The following is a 27,863-nucleotide window of genomic DNA, read 5'->3' on the forward strand; positions in this document are numbered from 1 at the left end:
AATTCCCCCCATCTCTTTTCCCCAGCATGTGTTCGATGAAAACAAATTTATGACGACTAGTGTAATGAAAATCATTTCTATTATCATCTACCTTATCAGTAAAAATGGAATGGAAAAATCTAATGGGCATGGGCTGCAAGAGGAGTTAAAAGGGAGCCTAAATGTGTGTGTGTGAACTAAGCGACGATTTTCAAATCTCAACAACAGCAGCAGCTATTAGTGTGGGGGCAGTATGCCTCACTGTCCGTTGTCGTTGGTGTGTTATTTTCTAGTGGCAATATGCCGCTAAACGCTTTCATTTTGTTTAGCGGCTTGATGGTTGGGCTTGTATTGTGTAAATATTATTTGTGTCGGTGTTTTATTTTTTTTCTTTTTTATATCAGTGTGCATTATAAAAAGCAATAACGCATTCGGTCAATTTGTCATTTGTCTGACGATTCTCAAACGTAAACCAACCAACGCGCTCGTAAGAGCAGTTTCCGTTGTGGTCCCGAAAAAACAAAGCAATACAAAACGCGCAAATAGCAATTCCAAATATTAAAGAAAAAGACAATCATCAGTGATTCCTTATAGAACAAAAAAGTGCATTCCATACGAATTTATTTTTAAATAAAAAAATTATTAAATTTTATAAGTAAAACAATAATAATAAAAACAAACAAACAAAATGCCTTTTCCACGTGAACAATTAGAATCTGCTTGCGGTGAAAAACTATGCAAATCGGAAACGATTAAGCTAAGAAACAAACATATTGGGTAAGTGTGTGCGATAATATCGCAGACGACAGCGTTACAGACCTCAACCAACAACCTACCTGTGTCTTAAATTTAGTAAAAAATATTTTTTATGAACTTAAAAATATTTCCAAAAAAGCTGAAACAAATAAAACACATTTGCACTCATCCATTGCCAATGTCAACGTCAAAAGGACTCACAGCCGCCAAGGTCATTTATTGTTACATTTTCCCCTTTATTATTGTTACTGCTGCTGGTTCTTTGCCAAGGTTATAGGCCTTCGCATCTACTTGCCAACTGAGAGAGCAGCAAAATAAAAAAAAAACTATCTAATGACAGAACCACTCATCTCATTTGTGAGGCGAAATTCACATAGAATTTGTACAGTTGTATGGCGTGTGAGTTCGTTGCCTCTTTTTCCCATTTAGCTTCTCTGTTTGTACCTGCGTACTACAAGAATGGTTGTTTTTTCTCAAACTAAAATATATGTAGTTTTTTGACGGTGACTAAGTATAAATTCATAATATTTTTTTATTCTAAGGTGCGATTTTTATTTCAAAATGTTTTCTAGAAGGGGTCAGAATGTGGGAAAAGTACTTGCTACGATTTAATCTTAAAGTTGTTAAGTAGAGTTGGGCAATTGAACGACCTAGTTCACAATTTAGTTCATTGGATACCGGTCGTTTGTATGAACAAAATGCGTATACTTAATATCTTACGTTAGTTTGTATGATGTTACTCATACGTTTTTGTTAGACATACTCTAGTGTTAAGACAAATCCATAGAAAAAGCTCTATTATGTTTTAAACCCGTAGATTAAGGTATAAAAAGATACTTCAAATCTTTCTAAATATTTTAGGGCAAACTTTTTTGTTTAAGTAAGGAAAGGATCAAAGTCGGGCGGGCCCGACTATATGATACTATACACCACTGTGATATTGTATAAATATATATGGGAGATATATGTATATCAATCTGAACTAATTTCGATATAATATGGTGCACTTATTACGGGATCAAATTCCGTCACATATTCTAAATTTCATCAAAATTAGACAGATATAGGGTGTTTGGTGCAGCAAATACGTAAAGCCGGGAGAAAATATATGGGAGTTATATGAAAAACTGAACCGATTTCGATATAGTTTTGCACATTTATTCTTAGACCGAATTCAGTCACACATTCCAAATTTCATCAAAACTGGACAGATATAGAGTGTTTGGTGCAGCAAATACGTGAAATCGGGCAAAAATATCAAATATCAAATCTGAACCGATTTCGATATAATTTGGCACATTTATTTTTACACTGAATTCAGTCACACATTCCACATTTAATCGAAATCAAACATATATAGCGAGTTTGATGCAGCAAATACGTGAAATCGGCCGAAAATATATATGGGAGCTATATCTAAATCTGAACCGATTTTCACCAAAAGCAATAGCGTTCTTCCTATATATTCCCCAATTTTCAGCTAAATCGGACAATAAATGCGACTTTTACGTTCTGAACGGACGGACATGCATAAATCGACTCAGAAAGTAGTTCTACGTATATGCCTAGAAGGAACTATGGGTCTATTTCGTTTCCTTTTGTATGTAACATTCAAATGCACAAAGAAGTGTGGTGTAGTGTATAAAAATAGGAAAACAATATTTTGAAAACAACTGTAAAATCACTATAATAGAAACCGTTTTTACGAAACTGTAGTGGAATTCTGTAACTATTTTAGGTTACCGACAAAAATCGGTTAAATGAAAACACAAAATAATTAATGAAAAGATTAATTACATTGATGTTGACAGGATTGTTGCTATCGGTACGACTTAGCTAGGGCTACTTCATTTTTTAATTGTTTCACCGTCATATGGAGGGTCATTCCGTTTATAACACATCAAATTATATGCCTATATTACCATGTCCGTCTGTCTATTGAAATCAAGATACAGTTCGCAATATTTAAAATAGAGCTTTACAATTTGATACAGATGTTTCTATTACTCCTAGGATGTTTGTTATTGAACATGATATTGCCCTCATAAAACGGTACCTCCGATTTTTGGTATTTTGAAGATTTTTTTAGTCTTCGATATGGGAATATTTCTACAGAGAAATGGTTACGTCGCACAGTGGCTCAGAATCGTTTTTTTCCTGTAGTAGTATAATTTCGGTAATTAACGAAATTTGTCGGTAAATTAGCAACCAAAACAAAGTTGTTGATAAGTCCTACCGATAGCAACAATGTTGACAACTTTAATTTTACCGATTTTTGTCGGTAACCAAAAAATGCCTTAGTGAATCCCACTACTGGTCAAATCTATATAACGTTTTTTGTTCGACAGATAACATAATCAGCTTTCCAAATTCCAATTAAAAAACTTCCAATTTAAAAAAATTCATGATCCAATTTACAAATTTGGGTTTTTTTGCTTATTATGCATCAAAATATGAGTGTTTTTGATTTTTTCATATGTTTTTCAATCACCAATAAACAAACCATAAAAATTTAATTTAATTTTAATTTTTTTCCAAAATTAAAAAAATTCACCCTGGGTTCTCATAAAACTCATATAACTCTTATAAAAACTCATACATATATTGAAAAAATTTCGTTTGTGTAATAAAGCTATTGCTCTGTTCCGGAAAAAAGAGTAAAAATTAGTGGATTCTTGCATTTCTGGAACAGGCCCTATAACTTTTATAGGAACGGTATGGAAAAAACACATCGAAAAACACATCATCGAAATAACGGTTTCAGACAATTTGGAGTTGATTTAGCCATGTCCGTCCGTCTGTCTGTCTGGCTGTTGCGCACGATAACTCTCGAACGGATTAACCGAACCAAATTTTGGGAATGGTAATATTTTGTCCAAACTTAGTTTAAGTTCGAAGATGGGCCATATTGGTCCACTCCTTCCGGTACCTCCCCCACAAAGGTTCAAAATTTTTCTGTAAAATGGTGTGAACGAAAACTCTCGAAGGGAGCAATTGATTTGGTCCAAACTTCGCACATCGCATAATTCCTTTCAGACATATATCGGGTTCGAATATGGACTATATCGGTCCACTCATTCGATTACCTCCCACACAAAATTTGGATAAAGTGAAATTTAAGAACTCCTCTCGGATCATTCTGAACTTTTTTTCAGTAGGTTGTACTTGCGGCTTCCTTTAATACGGTACAATTTTTTTCTTGCGCAAGTCCTGAGATATTCGGCGAAAAGCTCTAAGAAACCCTGACGGCACCAACCATGATCGCAAATCCGCAAAATAATTCTCGCAGGGAGTTTCTGATTACTGCAGACTTTGCACATGGTATTAGTTCATCCAGTTATGTATCAGGTTGGAATAGGGACTATATCGGTCCACTCCTTCGAGTACCTCCCGAGGAAAAATGAAGTTTTAGATCTACTCTCGCATCGTTTTGATTCTTTTTTCATTAGATTGTTCTAGCTCCCTCATTTACAACGGTACATTTTTTTCCGGAGTGAATCAATACTTCCTGAGATAATGGTCCAAAAGCTCCAACACCCTGTCGGCGCATACTAAAATTACTACTACTACTTATGAAGAAGTTTGGTTATTAAAAATGTTTGGTACCTACAGATTGTAAAGCAAACTCTTGATTCAAAATCTTTATATTATTGTGTTTAGTTTGGTTTTGGTTTGGTCAGCGGTTGAGGGTATATCTCCGTCAGCATAGTTGACTGACACTTTCTTACTTGTTTAACCTAATTTTGTTGGTTTTCTTAGTTTCAATATGTTTACTATCGAATCCCATATATAAATTAATAATCAGTGACGACAAAAAATTTGGTTTTGGCCAGGAAAATCGATTACTGAATCACTGTGCGTTGTTGGTTTTGCCCCCATATCATTGTACCTCCGATTTTAGCTACATTGAGGACTTTAGCCAAAATATCTCTAATTTGCTATTAAAGGTTCCTAGGGGGTTAAAAACACGTATCCACAACAATTGTAGGCATAGGCAGATCCCACATATAACGGATCCTTCCGACCAATGTTGCTGTAATTTCGGCGAGTTCTGAGTTTGGAAGCTAAACGATACCGCCCGATCTGAAGTTTTTAAAGGATTTTCTTCTGAAGTGTTGTAAATTTGTATTTCGGATTGTAAAAATTTGAACCATATATAGAGCATAGGGGAGGTACTGCGCCCCCTCCAAAATCCAACAACATGTATAGCCTGCATCCATCAGGGCACAATGCAGAACATTTTACTAAAATCGGCTAATTAATTTTGCAGTATATAACATATTAAAAAGATAGGCGTGATCGGGTCTTTTGAGCCTCAAATAAATACCTAGGGTCGGATTCACATCCACCATTGTCTTGAAAATTGATTTTCAAACCAATACGTTAGTAAGTTTTACAAAAGAGCGTTTTTAAAAAATAAAAAATAAGGCATAAAAACAAATATTGTTTTTATATATCTGATGACAAACAATAACTGAACATAAACTCGTTGAATTTGTCATCATAATAATTCTGACAAAAAACAGACATAGTTTCAGGATTGTATTTTTATAGTTTTCTGAACCTATTCTACCCTCCTTGATGTGCCATGGGTTTCAGCACTTCTGCCTCCCAAATCCTCCATCCGCACTACGGATCACCGATTAAAGCGCCAAATTTGGGTAAAATGGACACGAAACATTTTTATATCCTCGGCTTTTAGGCTACCGAGGGTGCACGAACAACAAGTTGCGTCGTTGAATTAATCCGTTTCAGAAAATTTTGAGTCGCCCCCCTGTCCGACTGGCGGGTGCGCATGAGTATTATCGAACAGATCAATCGATTTGGTACAAAATTTGGTACTCGTAATAATTTGTTCAAGTTTGAAGTGGAGCTGCCGGAAGGAGTGGCACCTCCCACAAATATTCAAATTTTTATTCGCTTCACCATAGGTTGTAGAGTATATTAACTTTTTTCCTTTTGTAATCTTGCGACCCTATAAAGTGTATATGAAGAAAAGACAAAATTTTTTAGTTTTCCAGAAAAAAAAAAATTAAAATTTTTTTTTAAGCTACATGAAAGATTTTTGGTACATGGATTGGGAAAAAAATCCCATTCTTAAATCTGTTCGAGATACTAATTTTGGTTGTTGCGCGCAAAAGTTATGGCGGTTTCAATTCTGATAAAAAAAAAATCTTTAAAAGACTCTAATCATTATATTGAGAAACTCTCCTTATTAGGGGCTCCCTACGTAATATATGATTTCTGAGGCCCCATAACATTAGTGGAAAAGTTTTAAGTTTTCGCGGAAATTGAGAAAGAGTTAAAAAAATTGGTACTTTGCAACTTGTTTTAACAAAATTCAAGCTGTTTACGCATCCTAAAAATATTTAAAAAAATATGGACGTAATCTAAACATCGCGAAGATTCAAATGAAACCAAAACTTTACAAATCTATTTAGCGGTTCGCATATTATAGCAAAAACAAAAAAGTATATTGAGCAACTTTAAAAAACGTTTGTAAGAAAAAAATATTTTTTCAAATTTATTTTGTGAGTTAGTTGAAGAAAATGTAGGAAAACTAGGTCGGAGTTATTCATATATTTTAGGTAAAATTCACGCAAAAACGCACATTTATCATTGTTATCGCTTCCCGAATACACGTTAACATATTGAGGAAGATAGGGAAGACGTTCATATAAATTTTGGGTACATTTCAATGCGGAATAAATTTGAAAGAAAGCAGTATCGGGTAAAATACATTTTGAAATGCGTGTAAATCGCGAAATCCTCAAAATCACTTGATGCGCATGCGGTTTCCCGATACAACGAATTGTTTTCTTTTCATTTGTAAACATTTACCAAGGTTTACTTTGGCGGCGGCGATGTAGCGTCGTCTGCATTTTAGTGTGCATAAAACTGTATAATGCGTCTAATTTGCACAAAGTGCATACACTTTTTATGCGCATCCGATTTCATTATCAACCGTGAAAAAATACATGGATCTAAACCTATATCAATAAAATCCATCAACAACCGTGGATGTAGCATCACACAGTAGTTTTGGGATAAATCGGATACAGCTTCTATACCGTTAAACTTTGTAAACCTCTGTTACCGCGAAAACGCGAGTGATGTGTCGGTTTTTTAACTAAAGAGAAAACGATCCATAGAAAACGCAAATTAATCAGCGATGTTTTCAAAAACATGTTTCCCAAAATTTTCACTTTTTGCAGTAGCCGTTTCCGCCGTTCTAGTAGATGGATTTTTACGCTCTGTGATTTATATGATCCAGATCGTCGAAAAACTAAAATATCGCGGGGTACCAGCACACTCAAAACGATATTGTAAATACTGTACCCAAAAAATAGGTTTTTTAGAAAATATATCGCACTAAATTTTGGCCTTTGGCAGTAGATTACTCTGCTGTTGTGTGGGCTACATACTCAATATACATATCAGATTATGCGAAATCGCGAGTTCTTTAATCCTATAATTGGTTTTTCGAAATATCCGAATGCGCGTCCCAGTTACATAAAAAATACAAAAAACACCTGAAATCCGGCTTCAAAATGTCAGCATCCATAAAAGGTGGATGCAGTGGAAATTTTGGAAAGCGATACATTAGAAGTGTAATCTTCATTTTGTATTCTCCCACTTTTACTTTGGACAGATGTCCGTCATTTGAATGGTTTAATCAGAAATCGAATAGCAATGTAAAAAACCTGTTTAGCTTCAACGTTTTTTACCTATGTTTTTTCCTTTACGCGGTCGTAACTACCACGTAAATTATTTTTTTTTTGCTAAATTTTTGAGCTTTGTACAAAAACATCTAAATTAATCCAGCAATAGTCATAGTTACTGGTAAACTACAATAGTTCGCGTATTATAATAGTGCAAACCTTGGCTTCATGGAAACTAAAAAATTTTGTCCTTTCCTCATATATTATTGATCAGGGTAAAAATCTGAGTCGACCTAGCCATTTGTTGCAATAACTATAGCGTACGCAATAATTCAGCTGCTGGTTTTTCCATAGGCAGGTCAAGTTCGAATATGGGCTATATCGGTCCACGTTTTGGTATAGTCCCCATATAACGGTTGCGCCGGATTTTAGGTATTTTGTAGATTTTAGCTACATCTTTTGTCTGAAATTTGACATTTAGGAGTCCCAGTGGTGGTGGTGGTTCCTAAAAATGTTCAACATGGGTCCATGTTTTGGTATAGATCTCACATAAATGTACATTTCTCGACCAAATTACCTGTAATTTTACTTAAAAATCTTTTTTTTTTCGCTATATTTACCGTTATAAAACAAAACAAGTGAGCCATGGCTATAGTCGGATCGGCGCTGACTATGTGATACCCTACCCCTGTGCATAAGCTTTTGACTGGTAATATTCAAAATATTAAAATTGGGATTGCTCTGAATGTCTTCATTAATACAGGTCAATTTCAGTTGAAACGCATTTAAGTGCATCGTCAGTACAACTCAAATAAAAAAGTGGAAACGTTGGATGTACGCCAACCCATCAATAGGCTTCATTCTTCTTCCCTTCAACCCCCAAAATTTTGTGAGGATCCGATCAAAATTCCGACTATTGCGATATCTCCGTTATTTGGCCACCTACGCCAACCTACTTTACATCATTGTAAAGATGGAATTTTCTAATTTTAAAGTCAGACTTTGCTTTTGGAAGGTACCCAACCAAGGCTGTGATATTCGTCATTATTAATAAAATCGCAAAAATGAAAAGTTGTGTTCTATTAGCGGCTATTGTGATATCTTCGTTGCTTGACAACCTACGTTACATCGTTGTAAAGGTGATATTTTCTACTTTCATTAGCAGGTTTTGCTTTTGATATACCCCTTATAGATGGGGAGATATTTGCTTTGAAATAAACGTTGACTTTTTCCCCAAATAAGTTTTTTGTCTATTCCGACCTCTGAATATTATCCAACCATCACCAAAATCAATAGGCTTCTTCCCCTCCGGGACCTTCATCAACACCGAAAATTTGGTGACGATCGGATTAAAATTGCGACCTCTAGCGTGATGGACAGACGGACGGACACACATAGCCAGATTGACTCAACTCGAGACATTCATTTTGGTATATATAAGGATGGGTCTACGACCATTATTTCGATGCGTTACAAACGCAACTTGTAATACCCTCCCCACGTAGCACAGTGGTGCCGCTCTCTTGTAAACGTGGACAAAAATAGAAGGCGTTGACCTAGGTCAGTGAATTTTTGTACAAGTACTTATGAGCGCATAGGAATTCAAACTTTGGTCCAAATCGGTTCAGATTTGGATATAGCCCTCATATATATCTTTCCCCGGTTTTGCTATATCTCAGCCAATTTTGATCGAATAACCTTCAAACTAAATATGCGATATTTTGATAAGCCCATAATTAGTTCTATCAAATTGAAAATCTAACGAGTTTCCATTCATGTTTTTCAAAAAATTCAATCAAATGTGAAACAAATTAAATTCTAATAATTTATAGACATTTCCTTATTTTGTTTGCATTTACCGTTAACACTAACATTACAAACAAAAACAAATTTCTATGTGGTTGTTGTTGAGTTGTATTTGTTGTAGTATTTACTTTACCTGGTTTGTTCTACCATGTCTTGTGCCAGACTATGCAAATGTTTCGAGTTTATGAGTAAGAAGGCAGAAAGGGATTTCCTTTACCTTCTCTCTCTCTCTCTGCTAAATGTTGAAAAAAGTGTTCATGTTATATTTTCAATGTCTGGCACAAGAGTTACATTATTTTGATTTTCTTTTCTTCGTATTTCAAATCACAATAATGTGTTTTGACAGCAAACAAAATAGTCAACTAAGCTTACTGTCCGACCTTATATAGAACTTAAAAAAAGTAAAATTAAAACGATTTTTTAAGTATTTATTGATAAATGTTTGGTGATTTTTTGGGAAATTTCTATAAATAAAGAGAAAATACCCCTTACGACAGTGTGGTGTAGGGTATAAGCTGTCTCATCTTTTTGAGCTGAAATGTCGATACATCATCATGTCGATGCTTTCTATATTATAAAATGTATATTCATACATATTGTATGTATATGCTAATGACCACAAGTATAATAAATAATATACGTTGTATGTTCTTATTTTTAGAATGTTAAAACACGTGTAAGAATAAAAAGAATACTGTCAGTGTTCTTTGATTTAATTCGTATGCCGCAGATGATATCGTTGTAATATGTATTTATATATTTCGTCCAAAGCTGCCATTATTTTAAATTTTTCAAATAAATCGAATCAATTGCTAAACTTAATTATCACTTCCATTCATTCAATAAATATGCCTACTGCGCAGTGCGCATATTTATAAACGGTTTCAAATATATGTTGACCTCAAATTGAAAAGTTTATCATAATATGGAACATCGACCCGTCATTAAAAATCCTAAAGTTATCAAATATTTTTTTTTTTTTTTGAATTGGATCAGCCGCGCTAGATAATACTGCATTTATTTCTACTTGACACTAAGAATATAAAATATATGCTAGTCCCCCTCGACAAAAAATTTGCAATTAATTTGCAATAGCAAATTCAATGGTGATAACAAAAATCTCATTAGACGTCACAAATGGGAATAGAATTGTCGGTGATTGTTTTATTATTTTTGTTTGGTAAACAGTGCTACTTGCAGTTGGGAATTCTTTAATTTAGAACGAAACAAAGGCAAAGTGTGCAACATTTAGCCTATCTATCAGAGGTCCGCAAAATGCCACTCGCTTTTAATGCATATTCGCGATTTCGTGCTTTTTTCATTGCTTGCTATTGCCATCTCTGTTTAATGCTATTGCTTGCTTTGCCTTTACTTTCATGGGTGTGTGCCAATTGCACACACACAACACACTACAAGAGCTCGTTGCCTTTTTTTTTGCACGCTGCCTTCGAAATAGCACGTTGCATTACAAAAAGCAGTAGATATTTCTGGTCAAATTTACATGTTAATAAACATAAAAAAATTAATGTTGAGACTATAAAAACAATTACTAGTTTAGTTTATCCTATTATTAAAGAAACTCAAAGAAAAAGCGACATTTGGCAAATGTATTCATTTATTCAAACAGAAGATGGTACGATACTGTGTGGTGGTATGCAGTATTGTGCATACTGCATTTGCGAATCGTGTGAATACAAATGTAAAAGCAAGCAAGCATGCACTAAAGCAGTGAATCATTTATTGGGGTGAATCTGCTTTTTGCACATTCATATTTTTTATATGCAAGGCACTGCACTATTCGCTTTTGGGAAAAGGCAATAGAGTGTGCCTTTTATATGCATTTTGCGGACCTCTGCTATCTATGTTTGTATATTGTATTTTGTTGATGAGAGCAAAGACATCGCATAATACGTATAATGCATGAATATTTGCAAAATACATTATTGCAAATCATTCCAAATATTGAATACAAACAATACCAGAAAAGTCGTAAAAAATGACCTTGCTAGTGAATTTATAAGCGCTATATTTTTTATATCCTCAGCCTTTAGGAAAAAGAGGGTATACACACTTTCATACGATCACTTGTGTCTCATGGAAACAATGATTTTAGACCATAAGCATGTTTGGACAAAATTCGTTACAGTCAATTTGGAGTGGATTTAAATCCCCGTCCGTCTGGCTAGAGCACGATATCTCTCAAATGGCTTAGTCTCATTTTTCATTCATTTCTGCAAAGAATTGTCGGTAGAGCTCCACGTTTTCATATAGCCCCGTAGAACGGAAACTCCCGATTTTTAGAATTTTAAAGTTTCAGTCAAATCCTTCAACCGAAATTTCTGAAATCTGGTGTAAAATATGTTTATGATGGAGGGTTATTGAATATTCGATGCGCCCGAACTTAACGCCGTTTTTACTTCTTATGCAACGTCGCCTATTACGAGGTACAAGATGTTTAAGGGCCAAATCGATATTTCTGGTGAAAGTGTTTAGAACGCTATATTTTTGCTTCCGAGTGAATTATATATGTTAGAAATATGTTTGGATTCAAACAAATGTTTGTTTGGGACGGATTGCAAACAAATATATATTTGGATCCAAACATAATTTGTTTGTGTCCAAACAAATATATGTTTGCAACATTTTGTAACATATCTCAATTTTATTTGTTTGGGTACCAACATATTTTTTATGTTAGAACATATTTTTTATGGGTGGAGAGAGGATTTTTATCAAAGAGAGTAACAACAGGGCTCTCGCGGCTGCGAAATGCTGTTTTTAGAGAGCTGTGTGTGTGGTGTAATAGGAGACGCAGAAGCTTTGGTGGTTTGTATGCGGTAAAACAAGTGTGTTTCGTTCTTTGTTCTTGTTAACCAACGTAGCAAGCGAGGAGGAAAAGAAAAAAAAATATTAATTTAATTTTTTTTCAGTTTTCTAAATGCAATCGTTGAGTAAAGACGGGAAAGCGAGTGAATAAATCAGTGTTGTGTGGTCTTTAAGAAATGGTGCTTTTTAGTAAATTAAATGTCCAATACATTTTATAATTGAATCAAAAAGGTGAATGGAAATCTTTTATGGAAAAGGAAGAAATCGCATATAATATTGGTAATTACATCAATACATTTTTCATATACTCGTACATACATACATATGTACATTTGAAGTATGGATGTACCTATTTATTACATTATATAATCATTTGGGTGACATAAGTAGACCTAGTGGACACTGACCTCCCCGTGGTGTCACCTGGATAACTGTCTTTAACACCCGTTAAAGGTAGTGAGCTAACATGTGCCGCGCGTTCACCCATAAGAACGTTAAAAACTTGGGTTTGGGCGTCGGAGAGAGAGCAATTTTGAGAAATTTTGACACTTTTCTCTTTTACCACCCTTACCATTAAAAAAGTAAAGGAACAAAGCTTTTGTATACAAAAAGTGACAACTCATATTTAAAAAACATATCGTGTAAAGTACCCAAAAGCGTTTTTCATGAAGGGTTAGTAACCCTTCCCTAGAAAAAACAGCCTACTATGAAAAAACTAAAGAAAAGAAAAACGAACCCCTCTAAAGTTGACGAATCCCGCAAACGTTTTAAGGACCATGATCTGCGAATCTGCACCTGGAATGTTCGCACTCTTTATAGAGAAGGTGCAGTCTTCGCATTGGCAGACGTACTTGAAAAGTACAAGGCCGATATTAATGCCATACAGGAAATAAGATGGATTGGGAAAGGCGCCACAACAACACCTAAAGGTGACGGCACTGTATTATAACTGCCATGACACAAATCATGAGTTTGATTGCGATTTGTAGTTGATCGGAGATTAAAACATCTGATATCCAGTTTCCCCCTAGTGACTGAAATGAAACTCGCTGAAATTCGATTAAAAGCAAAATTCTTCAACATCAGCTTTATTTGCGCTCATGCTGCCACTGAAGAAAAGGACGAACAGACCAAAGATATATTTTACGAGCGCTTAGAAGAAACATATGACCGTTGCCCTGCCCATGACATTAAAATTACTCTAGGCGATTTTAATGCCAAAATTGGAAAGGAGAATATCTTTGGCCCAACAGTCGGGAAATTCAGTCTCCACAGTGAAACATCTGACAATGGTATGAGGCTGATAGACTTTGCAGCTGCAAAAAACATGGTAGTTAGTAGTACCAGATTTAATCATCTCAATATTCATAAGGGCACCTTGCTGTCTTCAGATCAAAGAACAGTCTGCAAACACAACAGATAGCCATATCATATTCCACTCAACTAGCCCAATTACATAATGAGAGCACTCCTTGTCCCGATCACATAACAACACAATGGCAAAATATTGCCCACTCCATGCAAACAGCAGCAAAATTCATACTTGGATACCAGAGATCTCCACCAAGGAATCCGTGGTATGACCAGGAGTTTCGTGCTGCTACTGAATAGAAAAATGCGGCATATAGAGCTACCTTACAATCAGTAGCAACGCGTAGCGCACGAGAGAGATATCGGGAGAAAAGAAGAGAAGAGAAACGTCTTTTTCGCAAGAAAAAGAAAGAAATGGAAAAGCGGGAGTGTGAAAAAATCGAGATGTACAGGAGCCAGAATGAAGTCCGAAAATTCTACCAAAGAGTGAAACATCAATCACATGGCTTTGGTACAGGCACATCCTCCTGTAAAGACCAGCAAGGTAATCTGGTAACAGATACAGATAGCGTGCTCAGGATATGGAAGGAACATTTCTCCAATCTGCTGGTATCCAATAGTAGCGAAGACGATGATACCACAGATCCAATCCCAGAAGATGGTATAGAATGTATACCGCCCGGCCAAGATGAGGTAAAAACAGCAATCAACCGGCTGAAGAATAATAAAGCAGCAGGAGCCGATGGCTTACCAGACGAGCTGTTTAAAGCCGGAGGCGACGCGCTGATAAGGTGTATTCATCAGCTAGTTAGCACCATCTGGCAGGAAGAACTCGTACCCGACGATTGAAACCTGAGCATCCTGTGTCCTGTCCATAAGAAAGGAGATAAGACTGTATGCTCCAACTATAGGGGCATAAGCCTTCTCCCTCTTGCCTACAAGATAGTGTCAGGGTTATTGTGCGAACGACTAAAGGCAATGGTCAACGAAATTATTGGACCATACCACTGCGGCTTTAGACCTGGCAAAAACACCATTGACCAGATTTTTATCCTGCGGTAAATCCTGAAGAAGACCCAAGAGATGCAGATTGACACATATCACCTTTTTGTCGATTATAAAGCAGCATTCGACAGTCCCCTCCGATTAAAGGTATTCCATGCAATGTTTGAATTTGGTATCCCCGCAAAGCTCATCCGGCTTTGTAAGATGACTTTAACTGATACTAGGTCCTCAGTTAAAATTGGAAAGAACCTCTCCGAACAGTTCAGTACCCAAAGAGGTTTCAGACAAGGAGACAGCCTTTCGTGTGACCTATTCAACATTTTGCTGGAAAAGGTAATACGAGATGCAAATGTCAAAAGAAATAACACAATTTACACCAATAGCCACATCTTACTTGCTTATGCTGATGACATAGACATCATGGGACGATCAGTAAAGGAAGTAGCTGATACCTTTAGGAAGGTCGAAGCAGAATCTGCGTAAGTGGGTCTGGCGGTAAACGGCGAAAAGACCAAATTGATGGTGTCGACGCGCAAAGCGTCCATAGAGCTCGGACCAACTGTGGAAGTTGGTATCTATAATTTTGAGGTAGTTAAAGACTTCATAAACACAAAAAAACAACATGAGTTGTGAAATAAGAAGAAAAATTGTATTGGCCAACAGATGCTACTATGGTTTAAGTAAGCAATTTAAAAACAAAGCCACATCTCGTCAAACAAAAATAACACTATACAAAACGCTGATACTACCCGTGCTAATGTATGGCTCCGAAGCATGGGTACTTGCGCAAGCAGATAAGGCAGTGCTTGGTGTGTTTGAGAGGAAAATTCTTCGAAAGATCTACGGACCGATTTGCGTTGACGGTGAATATCGACGTAGTATGAACCACGAGCTATATCAGCTATACAAAGACATGAATATAGTTAAACGTATCGAGATGCAACGATTGCGTTGGCTAGGCCATGTCATAAGAATGAGCGATGATGAACCCGCTAAAAAGGCGTATGAATACATGCCACATGGCGGTGCACGCAGAATAGATGGCGCAAACAAGTTGATGAAAAGATGACAAGGCGCCGTATTCCAGAAAGCGAAGCGAAAAACAGAGAGAATTTGAGATCTTCTCTTAATTCGGTCTATGGAACAAATGTTATGTAATGGGCCAGCTAAGTAAGTATGTAAGTAAGTAATCATTTGATTCCAGAAGCCGATTTCCCGGTGATGATTTCAACTTTGAGGACAATTTGTTTTATTTCACAACTAAGGAGAAGCGTTCAACGATTATTTCATTCAGTTTTTCTTTTATTAAAGTCTGTTTTGTATTTCTTTGGAATTTTTTTATGTACCTATGTATCTGTTGTTGCTTTTGCTTTTTTATGCCTTTCAATAAACCACCACCATTTATAAATATGTGTATATGTTTGAGATAGCCAGCGAGCGCTTACTGAGAGCAAATGAACATACATTTCAATGGGTTTCACATTGAAATTTACACTCCCTTGCTCTCAGAAAGCACCCACGGGAGCATGCGTTTGTTTTTTGTGGCTGTTGGGTTTGTATTTGTTTGCACCCAAACGTATAATTTGTTTGCACCCCAACATTTTGCAGGACCCAAACATATGTTATGTTTCCAACTGATTGCAAACAAATATATGTTTGCTGCAAAATATGTTTGAGACATATGTTAGAGAGGCGTTTTTTTCCTCCTTCCTAGGGTAACGCTGAATTTTAGGTATATTGAATATATTAGCAACATTTTTCGACCGAACTACTTGTAATTGGACATTTGAGCTTCTCAGTGGTCACAAAACTTTTCCACCAACAATTGTAAACAATGGTCCATGTTTTGGTATAGTCCCCATAGTATAGTAGCTCCCGATTTTAGGTATTTTGAGGATTTAATCTAATTTTTTTTTTTTTTTGATTGAACTTCCCGTAATTTCACATTTGAAGTTCAATGCAGTAACGAAACTTCTCCACCAAAAATGTTCAACAAAGGTCCATGTTTTGGTATAGCCCCCATATAGGTTAGGTTAGGTATAAGGATGCGCAGCCCTCTATTATAATAGGTGACTGCTTCACTCGGAGACCGTTGGTCCATTGTGTTCATCCTGTATAGGCTATTTTGAGATGCTGGAAATGATGATTTAAAGATGATGGTGTATTGCTTAGATGTTTGAAGATGAAGGAGATGGTAGAGTGTTGATGCAGCTTGTTGAAATGAGTATGATGAATAGAGGTGAAGAGATGATGTTGAGTGTAGGGGGCGTATCTGGAAAAGTGAAAAAGAAATGTTTTATTAAGGATTGCTAATGATCTTTGCCAAGTCATGCTAGATGTCTGGCAATGTTGTTTGCAGATGTTCGACAGTCTCAATCTCCTCCGCATATTCACATAGTCTGCAGTAGTCAATGCCACTGTCGTCCCATTTTTAAGTTAGGGATCTCACTCTGCAGTAACCTGTTATAAGTCCAACCGCGATTTTCATCCCTAACTTGTCAAGTGAGAGGATGTAAGCCGTTCTTCGACGAGAAACCACAAGCCAGATTGCCTTGGATACCCTACAACCAGGTTCCAATAGCCATCTTTGATGTGCTTTCTCATTAAAGAACTCCCGAAGTTTGCCGATGTAGTGACATGTAGGTGGCCGGACGGTTTCATCAACTGATAAGTCGATAGACCTAGAGCCACCTCGAGCCAGTTAAACTGCTACCTCGTTTCCCATGATGTTGCTGTGACTCGGAACCCAGCATAGCTTTACTATATCGTGTATATCCTGCAGACCTCGACTGCAATCACGAATAGCTCTTGAATTTATGGTCCATGACTTGAGAGCCTTGAGGGCCGCTTGACTATCGACATATATAATCACCGGTCCTGAAAGACTGCCTTCAAGCCGTTTAACCAATTCAGCTGATTTCCTGATAGCAAGAATCTCCGACTGAAAAACACTACAATTATCGTCCAGCTTATATGAGTAATGAGTGCTCATTATACTCCGCATTATAAGGCAGTTTATATATATAATGGTTTGCACATAACTAATTACTTCCTAACTTTCTCCTTACTTATTAAGTAATGAGTACGGTGGCACAGAGCTAGTGTGTCCGACTATAAATCCTAGGGTTGTGTGTTCAAAGCAAAAGTTCGTGTGTTCAAAACCAGGAGAAAGCGAAAGAAAAAAGGGAAAAACCAAAAAATGTGGAGTTGCAAATTTTAATTTTAATTTAATTCTCCTCAATTGTTCTAAAAATAGAACATATGCTTTTTAGCTTTTTTCGACCACCGGTATGTGGTTAAATATGTAATTAAAAACATACTTAAGGAAGTACTTCCTTCCTATGACATCCCCATGTAAAAATAATGACTTTTACGGTCAATTTGTAAGTAGTGACTACTGCCAAAATTTACTGAATAAAGTCATTTGTCTTCTTTGTGTGTGAATTATTTGTATGTGTTTGTCAAAAAAATTTAGGATGCTTAAAATGTTGATTATCTCCGTTTTCATTACTATGTAGAATATATTGTCAACGTATAATATTTGAATAATATTTGAAGTTAAAAATAACCCATTTATTAATAATAATGATCATTCTTAAATAGTCAATATAAATACATATATCATGGCAAATTCTATACTCTAGCTGCGTAATTTATATTCCATTCCAATAATTTGTCGAAATGATTATATGTCTCATTAATTCACTTTGTTTTTTTTTTTTAATTTTTTATTTACAGTCAAGCATGTCAACTATTCTATCGTTCGGATCCCTTAAAGATTGTCCGAGGTCAGGGTCAATATATGTTCGATGAACAGGGTACCTGTTATCTGGATTGTATAAATAATGTAGCTCACGGTAAGTGTGACATTTCACCTAAGTTATTTTGCGTTTAGATAAGAAATTTTTACACTTTATTATTGTTGCTATTTTTATTAATGAATAAAAACAAAAAATAAAACAAACAAATAATTGCGCAATTAAAAGAGATAGCAGAGGCAAATTCGATTTATTCAATAAAACGTAGTAGATATGGATCCAATATTATTATATTTTAAATGCAACCGTAACATGTCATTAATGTGACATTTATGTACAGAGGATAATAGGAGAATAACTAAGTCCTATTGACCCCCTGAAGAATTTATGATATAATAGACATAAAGATAGTTGCAGTTGAAGGATGGATATTTACTCTTTCTCCCAATGACACTGTAACCCTTCTGAAGATTATTTTTCGAATAATCACTGAGTTTGAATAAATAAATCTGTGTTTGCCGCCTGTGTAGTGTATCGACTTGCCAATGAAATGATTAGCAAATTGTTATACCCTCCACCATAGTATGGAGGATATATTAAGTTTGTTTTTTCCGTTTGTAACGCATTGAAATAACTATTTGCGACCCTATACAGTATATATATTCTTTATTAATTTTCTCGTTTGGAGTTAAGCTTGATGATCGGAAATTTATTTGCAATTGAAAAAGGAAAACCTGGTTTCACTGATGGTAAAGCAGATCTTCGGACGTATCGACTATGTAGTGGCTTCTCTGTCCTAGAACTTTTCGTTTTTCAAATGCAAATGTGTTTTATACATTTACGCAGATATTTAGTCTTGATCAGGGTAAAATTCTGAGTCGATCTGTGCATGTCCGTCCGTCCGTCTGTGGTAATCACTCTAGCATCCACAAAAATGGAGATAGGACGCTGAAATTTTGGGAAGATGCGTCTTTTGTTTGCAGGCAGGCAGTTCGATGGTGAGCTATATCGGTCCACGTTTTGGTATAGCCCCCCATATAACAGTACCATTCGATGTCAGGCATTTGACGTTTTTAGTCACATTTTAAAACCAAATTAGCTTTATTTTGACATTTAGTGTTCCTAGTGATCAACAAACTTATATCCCAAAAATGATGTTTTGGTATACCCCCATATAACAGTACCTCCCTATTTTCGGTATTTTGGGGATTTTTGCTACAAGTTTTAACCAAACTAGTTGTAATTTGACATTAGAGGTTCTCAGTAGCCATCAAAAATCGTCAACATAGGTCCATGTTTTGGTATAGCCCCCATATAACGGTACCTCCCGATTTTAGGTTTTTTGAGAATTTTAGCTACAATTTACACCAAACTGGCTATAATTTAACATTTGAGCTTTTCATTGTTCACGAAACTTTTCCATCAAAAATCGCGAACATAGGTTCATGTTTTGATATAGCCCCCATATAACGGTACCTCCCGATTGTCGGTATTTTGGGAATTTTAGCTATAATTTTTCGGCTAACTAGCTGTAATTTGACATCAACATAGGTCCATGTTATGGGATAGACCCCAAATAACGGTACCTTCCGATTTTCGGTAATTTGACATTCAAAATTCTGAGTGGCTTCAAAATTCATCCACCAAAAATCGTCAATAGAGGTCCATGTTTTGGTATAGCCCCCATATAACGGTACCTTCTGACTTTCGGTATTTTGAGGATTTTAGTTAAAATTTTAAACCGAACTAGTTGTAATTTGACGTTTAGGGTTCTCAATGGTCATGAAACATTTCCACCAATAATTTATGTTTTGGTATAGTACCTCCCGATTTTCGATATTTTTAGGATTTTAGCTACAATTTTTAACCGAACTATCTGCAATTTGACATTTAAGGTTCTGAGTTGTCACGAAACTTCTCCACCAACAATTTTCGGTATTTGGAGAATTTTAGCTAAAATTTTTCCCCGAACTAGCTGAAATTTGACATTTGAGGTTCTCAGTGGCTTCGAAACTTCTCCACCAAAAATCGTCAATATAGGTCCATGTTTTGGTATAGCCCCCATATAACGGTTCCTCCCAACGGTTCCGGGTATCCATGTTCGAAAAATGTTTCCACCTAAAATTGTGAAAGGAAACTAATTATTCCATTTAAATTAAAACTATTTTATGGTGGAGGGTATAAAAAGTTCGACATGCCGAACATAACGTTTTTTACTGTTGTTGTTGTAACAGTGTTTATTATTATGTTCGTTCTTCTGTTCAATCTGGCTCTGGCTCTGGCAGGAAAGTGGCTGTTTCGATGGGATGTAACCATAGATCCACTGGAGTTAGATGAGTAGGTTTGCGGAGCAGTTGAATAGGTGCTTAGTATCGTGCGGGCCCATGCCGCGTACTGCGCAGATGTCTTGCACGGCGCAGTCGATTTCCGCCTAATAAGAATTTAGGCGACTGTAATATCCCGAGCGTAGTTGAGCCAAAGATACTCTAGTTTGTCGTGGCAGCTTACGCTCCTCATCTGCGATAGATGAGGGATGTATTTCGAGGACTTTATTCACACAATATTTGCTTATGGCCTTAGCAACTGCATCCGTGTGTATACTATTTAAACCAGCTTGAAATGCCTGTTGATCTAGAAGAATCTTTGTCTCCTCATATAGATGGTCCTCTGACTTGAAGAGGCACCCTGTTGCTGTTCTCATGGCGGCATTCTGGCAGGTTTGAATCTTTTTCCAATTCGTATCACATAATCCCGGGAACCAAACTGGCGCCGCATAGCTTACCACAGACAGACCTATCACGTTATATGTGGCCATCAAGGTTTCTTTATCTGCACCCCAATTGCTGCCGGCTAGGGACTCGAGGATCTTGTTCCTACTTTCCAGTTTGTCGCAGATAGCTGTGGCGTGCGCGCACAACTTGAAAGTAGTGTCGAATGTGACCCCTAAAATTTTGGCGCAGTTTGTGGTCGGAATTCTGCTACCGTCGACCACGACATTCAATTCTCTTCCAAAAGGCGCTGTCCATGTGGTGAACAGAGTGACTGTTGATTTTGTGGCGGAAATCTGCATATTCCTCGAATGGAAAAAGGTGGTAAGATCGGTTAAATAGTTGTTCAGTCTCTCACAGATGGCATCAGGACAGGTACCCGAAGCCAGGATTGTGCAATCATCCGCATACGTTACGATCTCGATGCCGCCTGGAGGGGACGGAATACAGGATAGGTTGACGTTAAACAGTTCCGGAGATATCACTGAGTGCCTGACTGTATCAAACGCTTTTGATATGTCAAGCGCCACCATCACTGTTCTATCGTTGCCCACATTTAACCTATACCGGCTCCAATGTTGCAACTTTTCAGATGATTTAACCACTTGTTCCGCTTATGCTCGCCGACCAGCCTGTAAACTTCCATTGTCAGCTCCCTGACCCTGGGGTCATTGTGGTTGGTTCGACGAAGCTCATCACGCTCATTTGCTAATCCCTTCGCCTCTGTTGGGAAGTTTGGTCTTACTTCGGCTGCGGAGCGGCTGCAGCAGTGATGATGTCTCGGGAAGTCCTTTCCGCTACCCGAACATCAGAAGGACTGTGCAGTTCTCTGATGCGGTGATTGGTGAAATCTCTGAAACCCGGTATTTATAAGTTGTTAGCTACGTTTTCTTACCGAATTAGATATAATTTGGCATAGGTCCGACCGATTTCAGGTATTTTGAAGCTTTTGTAGCCTTTAGGCTAAAAATGTTATAAACGACCAAAATGTGCTTCATCAAAATAATCGTTTTAGCCCCAATTTATAGTCGATTAAGCAATGTCCGTCTTTTAGTTTGGCGGGCTGGAGCTCACGATAAATCTCAAACGGATCAACCGATTCGGTCTAACATTTTTTCCTTGTAATATTTTTTCCAAACTTAGATAAAGTTGGAATATGGTACTTATCGGTCCTCTCCTTCCGGTGCCTACCCCACAAAAGTTCAGCAATTTTCGCTAAAATGGCACGGGCGATATCTTTGGTCCAAATTTTGAATTTCGTAATATTTGGTCCAAACTAAGTTTTTTTTTCGAAATTGGCCCATATTGGTACTCCCCTTAGGGTACCTCCCTTACTAAAGTTCAACATTTTTGTTCCGGTGCTGTTTAGCGTTTGTTCGAGGATCCTGTGGAAATTCTTACGAATGCTACTCCTTGTGCTCCTGTTTACAGACAAGTACATGTTTTTTGCCGTAATGGTGGGTGGGCGCGATATCTATCGAAAAAAATGACTCCCAAAATAAAATCCACATACAAAATGTACTATTTCGAACCATTTCCATCAGGTACCTACCTCATCCGCCACAGTTTTGAGGTTTAGTCCAAATCATATTTTTTTCGGCAAGTTCATACATCCGAAAAGGGCCACAAACTACTGAAACTGTCCTAAAACATAATTTTTGGGGGAAAGGATTTTGGACGCTGTGCGATCTGAAAGTTTCAATTCACCCAGGATGATGGTATTTATTTTTTACTTGTTTACTGAGTTTTCTGTCATTTAAGGTTCAATGTGATCAAAAAACTTCTCCGCCAAAAATTTTGGATATTGGTCCATGTTTTGGAATATCTTTCTTAACGTCCCCGACCGATTTCAAGTATTTTGAAGTTTTAATCTAAGACTCCTAACGCTCAGAAAACTTTCCCACTACAAATTGTGGACCTAATTATTTTATTTTAATTCATAATATTTCATGGTGGAGGCATAAAAAGTTCGAACGGTCAAACTTAACGATGTTTATATTCATGAGGATTTTTCCGCCAACGAAGTAGTGGGTACCTGTTGGTATGATATAAAAATTTAGCGTGTCTTTTTCCCGACTCTGTACTGCATCAAAAGCTCTGTTCCTTTACGTGCAAGAATCTTCAAGTTTTACTACTTTTTACTCGAAACGCGTTCCTTTACTTCAGACACAATACAATTCATATGGGAGCAGTTTACAACTTCTACTACTTTTGCCGGTTTTACCATTTCAAAAGTAAAGGAACAGACCAAAAATATGCGATGAAATTACGACTTCTAATTTTTTAATTAAAGAACGCATTTCGGACTTCAAAATATATATTGACCAATACAATTGTTTTTTTATCTCAAAACAGATGTTTGATCCCAAGATGCAATCTTCCAATTCTACTCGCCTCCGATTTCTTTTATAGAAAATAAATATACAGTACTTGTATTATTTTTTATAATGACAATGGAAAATTTTTAATTTGTCAACCCAATTCGATCCCTCCATGGCATCATTTTTTTTCAAGCGGAATACAAACAATACGTGCCGTTGACATATTCCACACGTTTCCCAGTTGACAGCTTTGCTTCTCAGCTAGTCTTCGAAATTGCCCGTTTTTTCGAAATTGTTTACACACACACAAAACAAGATTATCAGAATTTCCATTGCAGATTGCGGGATTTTTAATTAATGTAAATAAAAATAAAATATTGATAGATTGTATGTTTGTTGTTTTTTATTTATTATTATTAATAGGAGCTGACAATAACAATGACAAACATCTATAGAAAACAAACAAACAAACAAACAACAATAAGAACGGAAAGAAAAATGCACGTGAAATGCATGCTGTCGCTTTAGTTACATAAATGCCTGCCTTAGAAAGCTAAGTAAATGTGCGCATATTAAGATAAGGTAAATGGGATTTTGTGTTTAGAATTACTGATAAGCTGTGGTTGTTATTATTCAATAGTTGTTGTATAATTCCATCGGAAGGGTAAATATTATTAAAAAAAACATTTATTTTAAGTGTTACTCGCTCACAACCCACGTTCGGTAGACTTTTTGTCACGTGAAATGGTCAGGATTGTTCGTCCAATCAATGCTCCATAGAATCTCCACAGATGCAAATTTATAGAAATTCAATAGTTTTTTATACCCTCCATCATAATATGTAGCGTATAATTGAATTTATCATTCTGTTTGACAATATTTGAATATATGCTTTATAATTGGTACAAAATTTTCTATTACTCCTAGGATGTTTGTTATTGAAAATGGGTTATATTGGGCCAAGTTTTGGCCCTTTAGAACGGTTCCTCCCGATTTTCGGTTTCATCATTATTATCAAACCGAAATAGATGAAATTTGGTATTTAGTCTTCGATGGTGGTATTAAACGTTGCAGAAAAGAATTATTATTATAGGTCCACGTTTTAAAAAGGTACGTCCCGATTTTATGTATCTTGAAGGCTGTGATCTCAATATCCCACCGAAATGGCTGAAATTCTTCTTGGATTCTGGGATGGATTCCTACCGATTTTCGGTATTTTGAAGGTTTCAGTGTCATTATAACAAGTAAAAATGTATCAGTCGGCTTTGTCGACAGAGATATACCCTCAGCCTGAGTGGATACTTTTTTTTCCCAAAAAAAATCGATAGATAGAGCTTTCGTACCATAATAGCCTACGAGAAACATAATATCGCTGTAAACAGGGTCACTAGGAAACCCCCGGTAAAAATAACCAAAGGATTCTCGAACGGACCCTTACCAAACAAAAATGTTGAATATTTGTTTGGTTGGTACCCCAAGTATTGGACCAATAGGGCAAACATTTGAACATGAACTTAGTTTGGACAAAGTATTTCGATATCCAAAGTTTGAACCAAATCGGTTGCTCCGTTTGTGAGATATTGCGAATATTTTCGAACTTTTGTGCGGGAGGTACCGAAAGGTGTGGACCTATAAGCACCACCTTCGAATTTCATCTAATATTCGGAGAAATATTACGATATCTAAAGTGGGGACGAACGCAGTATTAGGTTCGAGCTCTCCAGTCACTACATAGGGGTTTTTTACAACTTTCTGACTGTTTTCTCAAGAAGTATGGACTTGCCCCTGAAAAAACTTGTACTTTCGTAATTGATGCAGCGAATGCAAGTTCCTTTAACAAAAATGTAAGTGATTCGAGAGAGGTCTTAAAGTGAATTTATAGAAAAAATTGTGTGGGAGGTACCCGAGGGAGTGGACAAATATAGTCCATATTCGAACCTGATCTATATCTGGTAGATATTTTATTCGTGTGCACAATTTTTCCGAACATTTTTGAACTTTTGTGGGGGAGGTACCTGAAGGAGTGGACCGATATGGCTTATCTTCAAACTTAAACTATGTTTGGGCAAAATATTACTAAGGCCAAATTTTGGACAAAATCGGCAGATCCGTTCGAGAATTATCTTGCGCTCCAACAACCTGACACGTGTCATAGGGTTTTTTTGCAACTTTCAGGCTGTTTTCTCAGGAAGTATGGACTTGCCCCTGATGAAACTTGTACCGTCGTATGGGGGGCAGTGAATACAAGTTGATAAAACAAAAATCAAAGCGATTCGAGAGATGGCCCTAAACTGAACTTTTCCAAAATTTTGTGTGGGAGGTACCCGAAGGATTGGACCGATTGATTCCATATTGAAAAGTTATTTAAGTCTGGTACACATTTCACGATGGGCAAAGTATGGACCAAATTGGTTACTCGCTTCAAGAGTTATCGTGCGCACAAATTTTCCGAACATTTTCGAACTTTTGTGGGGTATGTACCGGAAGGAGTGGACCGATATAGCCCATCTTCCAACTTAAACTAAGTTTGGACAAAATATTACGTAAGCCAAATTTTGGATCGAATCGATTTATCCGTTCGAGAGTTATCGTGCGCTCCAGCCAGCCAGACAGACAGACGGACATTGCTCAATCGACTCCAAATTGTCTGAAACACATTTCGTCCAAACATACTTGGGGTCTAAAACCATTATTTCGATGAGGCACATTTTGCCCGTATGAAAGTGTATATACCCTCGTAAGCATAAATGCTGAGGGTATAAAAACGAAAAGTTCTAGGACAGAGAAGCCACTACATAGTCGATACGTCCGAAGATCTGCTTTACCACCAGTGAAACCAGGTAACGTAATTTGGTGACTATGTGGGTTCGAGTCCTTGGCTTTCCTTTTTTACTTGCAAATAATTTCCGATCATCAAGCTTAACTCTAAACGAGAAAATTAATAAAAAAAACTAATTGTTCCAATTTACTTCTGTACAACTCGTGGTGGAGGGTATAAAAAGTTCTGTACGCCCGAACTTAACGCCGTTCTTATTTGTTTCAAACAAAACGTTTTATTTAGCAATCACCCAAAGAAACTTTCTTTGACATTAGATAAGATCCACATTCTAAATTATATGCTTCGAAAAAAAAACTATTCACGTGAACACTAAAACTAGTCGACAGATAACACAAGTAGTCCAATCAACCATATGGTCCATAGCAACATAACAAACTAAATGTGTAGAATTTTTTTTGTGAATAACGCAAAACATATACATACATACATACATATGTATATTTGGGGGCCAAACCCAAAGCTAGCCGCCTATTATTATCAACAATAACAACAAGTGTCATTTGAATGTGAAAATAAACTGGTTCAGTAGTTTTCTAGTGATAATGGCCCCAACACTTTTTTTGTTTGCTTTTTTGTCATGGGATCACGTGTACTTCACGCGATGTTGTTATGTAGGTATATATGTATATGTATGTAGGTCTTTACCCATTAATGAATTCAGTATTATGGACGGACGGACGGACGGACGAACTATAATAAAAATGTGAAATATTTGTGGCCTAGGGGGACATTGTATAAAATATATTTTGAATGCGATACACATGAACTGTTGATAGACCATTTCGAATTTTAAGTTTATGAATATACTAATGTGCATACAATGTATGCACATACGTATGTATATTCATTGTTTTCATTTTATGAATTTTATTTGTGTGCCATTGTTGATGGTGACTAATCTGGATGGATCCCGCAAAAGGTCACACACATTATATTAAATTTTATTTTATTAAAAAATTGCCAATCATCACATATGTGTGTAAATAAATTTGTTGTGCTAAAGAATCGGGGATGGTTTACAGGTCAATTGCTTATCTCTGGACCATTTAGTTTATGACGCCATTCAATTTAATTCAGTTTTATTTTGTTCTAACCAGAGTATCTACGTCAGTGACATGTAATAATGAACGAAAATCTACGTAAATTGCAACAATAAAATATGTAATAAACAAAAACAAAGTGTCTAAGATTTATTACGTTTATTTTTAACAAATGATAATCTGATGATAACAATTAAATAAGAAGCCAGCGAAAAATATGCATTCCGAACGAGAAAAGGTAATTAAGCAACTAGGGATATATTTATTGGACAAGAAATTGAGGAGCTGGATATCTTACATCACAGGCCAGACTCAGATTCCAAGCCAAATTTTCTGGAGAAAGTAGAAGAGAAGTTTTCATTGAGATATTTTTTAGTGAAAATTGATAGGAAAATCTTTTTTGTTTGAATTGTGAAAACCCAGCATCCCGATTTTGAAGTTTTTTTATCCACGTTTTCTGGATATTTTGGCATATAACAGCTACTAACACTGAAACAAAAAATGTAGCCAAGACAATAATTAAGAACTCTCTAGTACATCGCTAGAGCATTGGAATTATCCTGCAGGCAGTTTTGGCCTTGTGGATAAAGAACTTCAAGTCAAAATCGGGGGCTCGATTTTCTTCATAGACATATCGACGCCTCCAAACAATAGTATGCTAAGTCGACTTAGCATGTTTTCAAGTTCTTTACATTTTTATATTTAACGTCCTTTAAAAAAATTAGCAAACTATTATTTGGAGGTGTCGAACGTCCTTTAACTTAAATTCTGTCTAATTTTGGTAATGATCGG

General features: G+C 36.4%; 1 protein-coding gene across 1 annotated transcript in view; it reads left to right on the plus strand.

Moving 5' to 3' along the window:
* The first annotated feature begins 218 nt into the window (after window positions 1-218).
* The window catches only part of LOC141397811 (alanine--glyoxylate aminotransferase 2-like), a 53,811-nt gene continuing 26,166 nt past the window's right edge, over window positions 219-27,863 (plus strand). Inside the window, exons 1-2 of the mRNA XM_073974550.1 lie at window positions 219-756; window positions 18,084-18,202. Of these exons, the coding sequence (XP_073830651.1) occupies window positions 668-756; window positions 18,084-18,202 (208 nt within the window). The 5' untranslated portion in view covers window positions 219-667. The remainder of the gene's footprint in view (window positions 757-18,083; window positions 18,203-27,863) is intronic.

The sequence above is a fragment of the Musca autumnalis genome, unplaced genomic scaffold, assembly GCF_047663935.1.
Source record: "Musca autumnalis isolate F117 unplaced genomic scaffold, ASM4766393v1 scaffold_3, whole genome shotgun sequence".
In the NCBI taxonomy this organism is placed as follows: Eukaryota; Metazoa; Arthropoda; class Insecta; order Diptera; family Muscidae; genus Musca; species Musca autumnalis.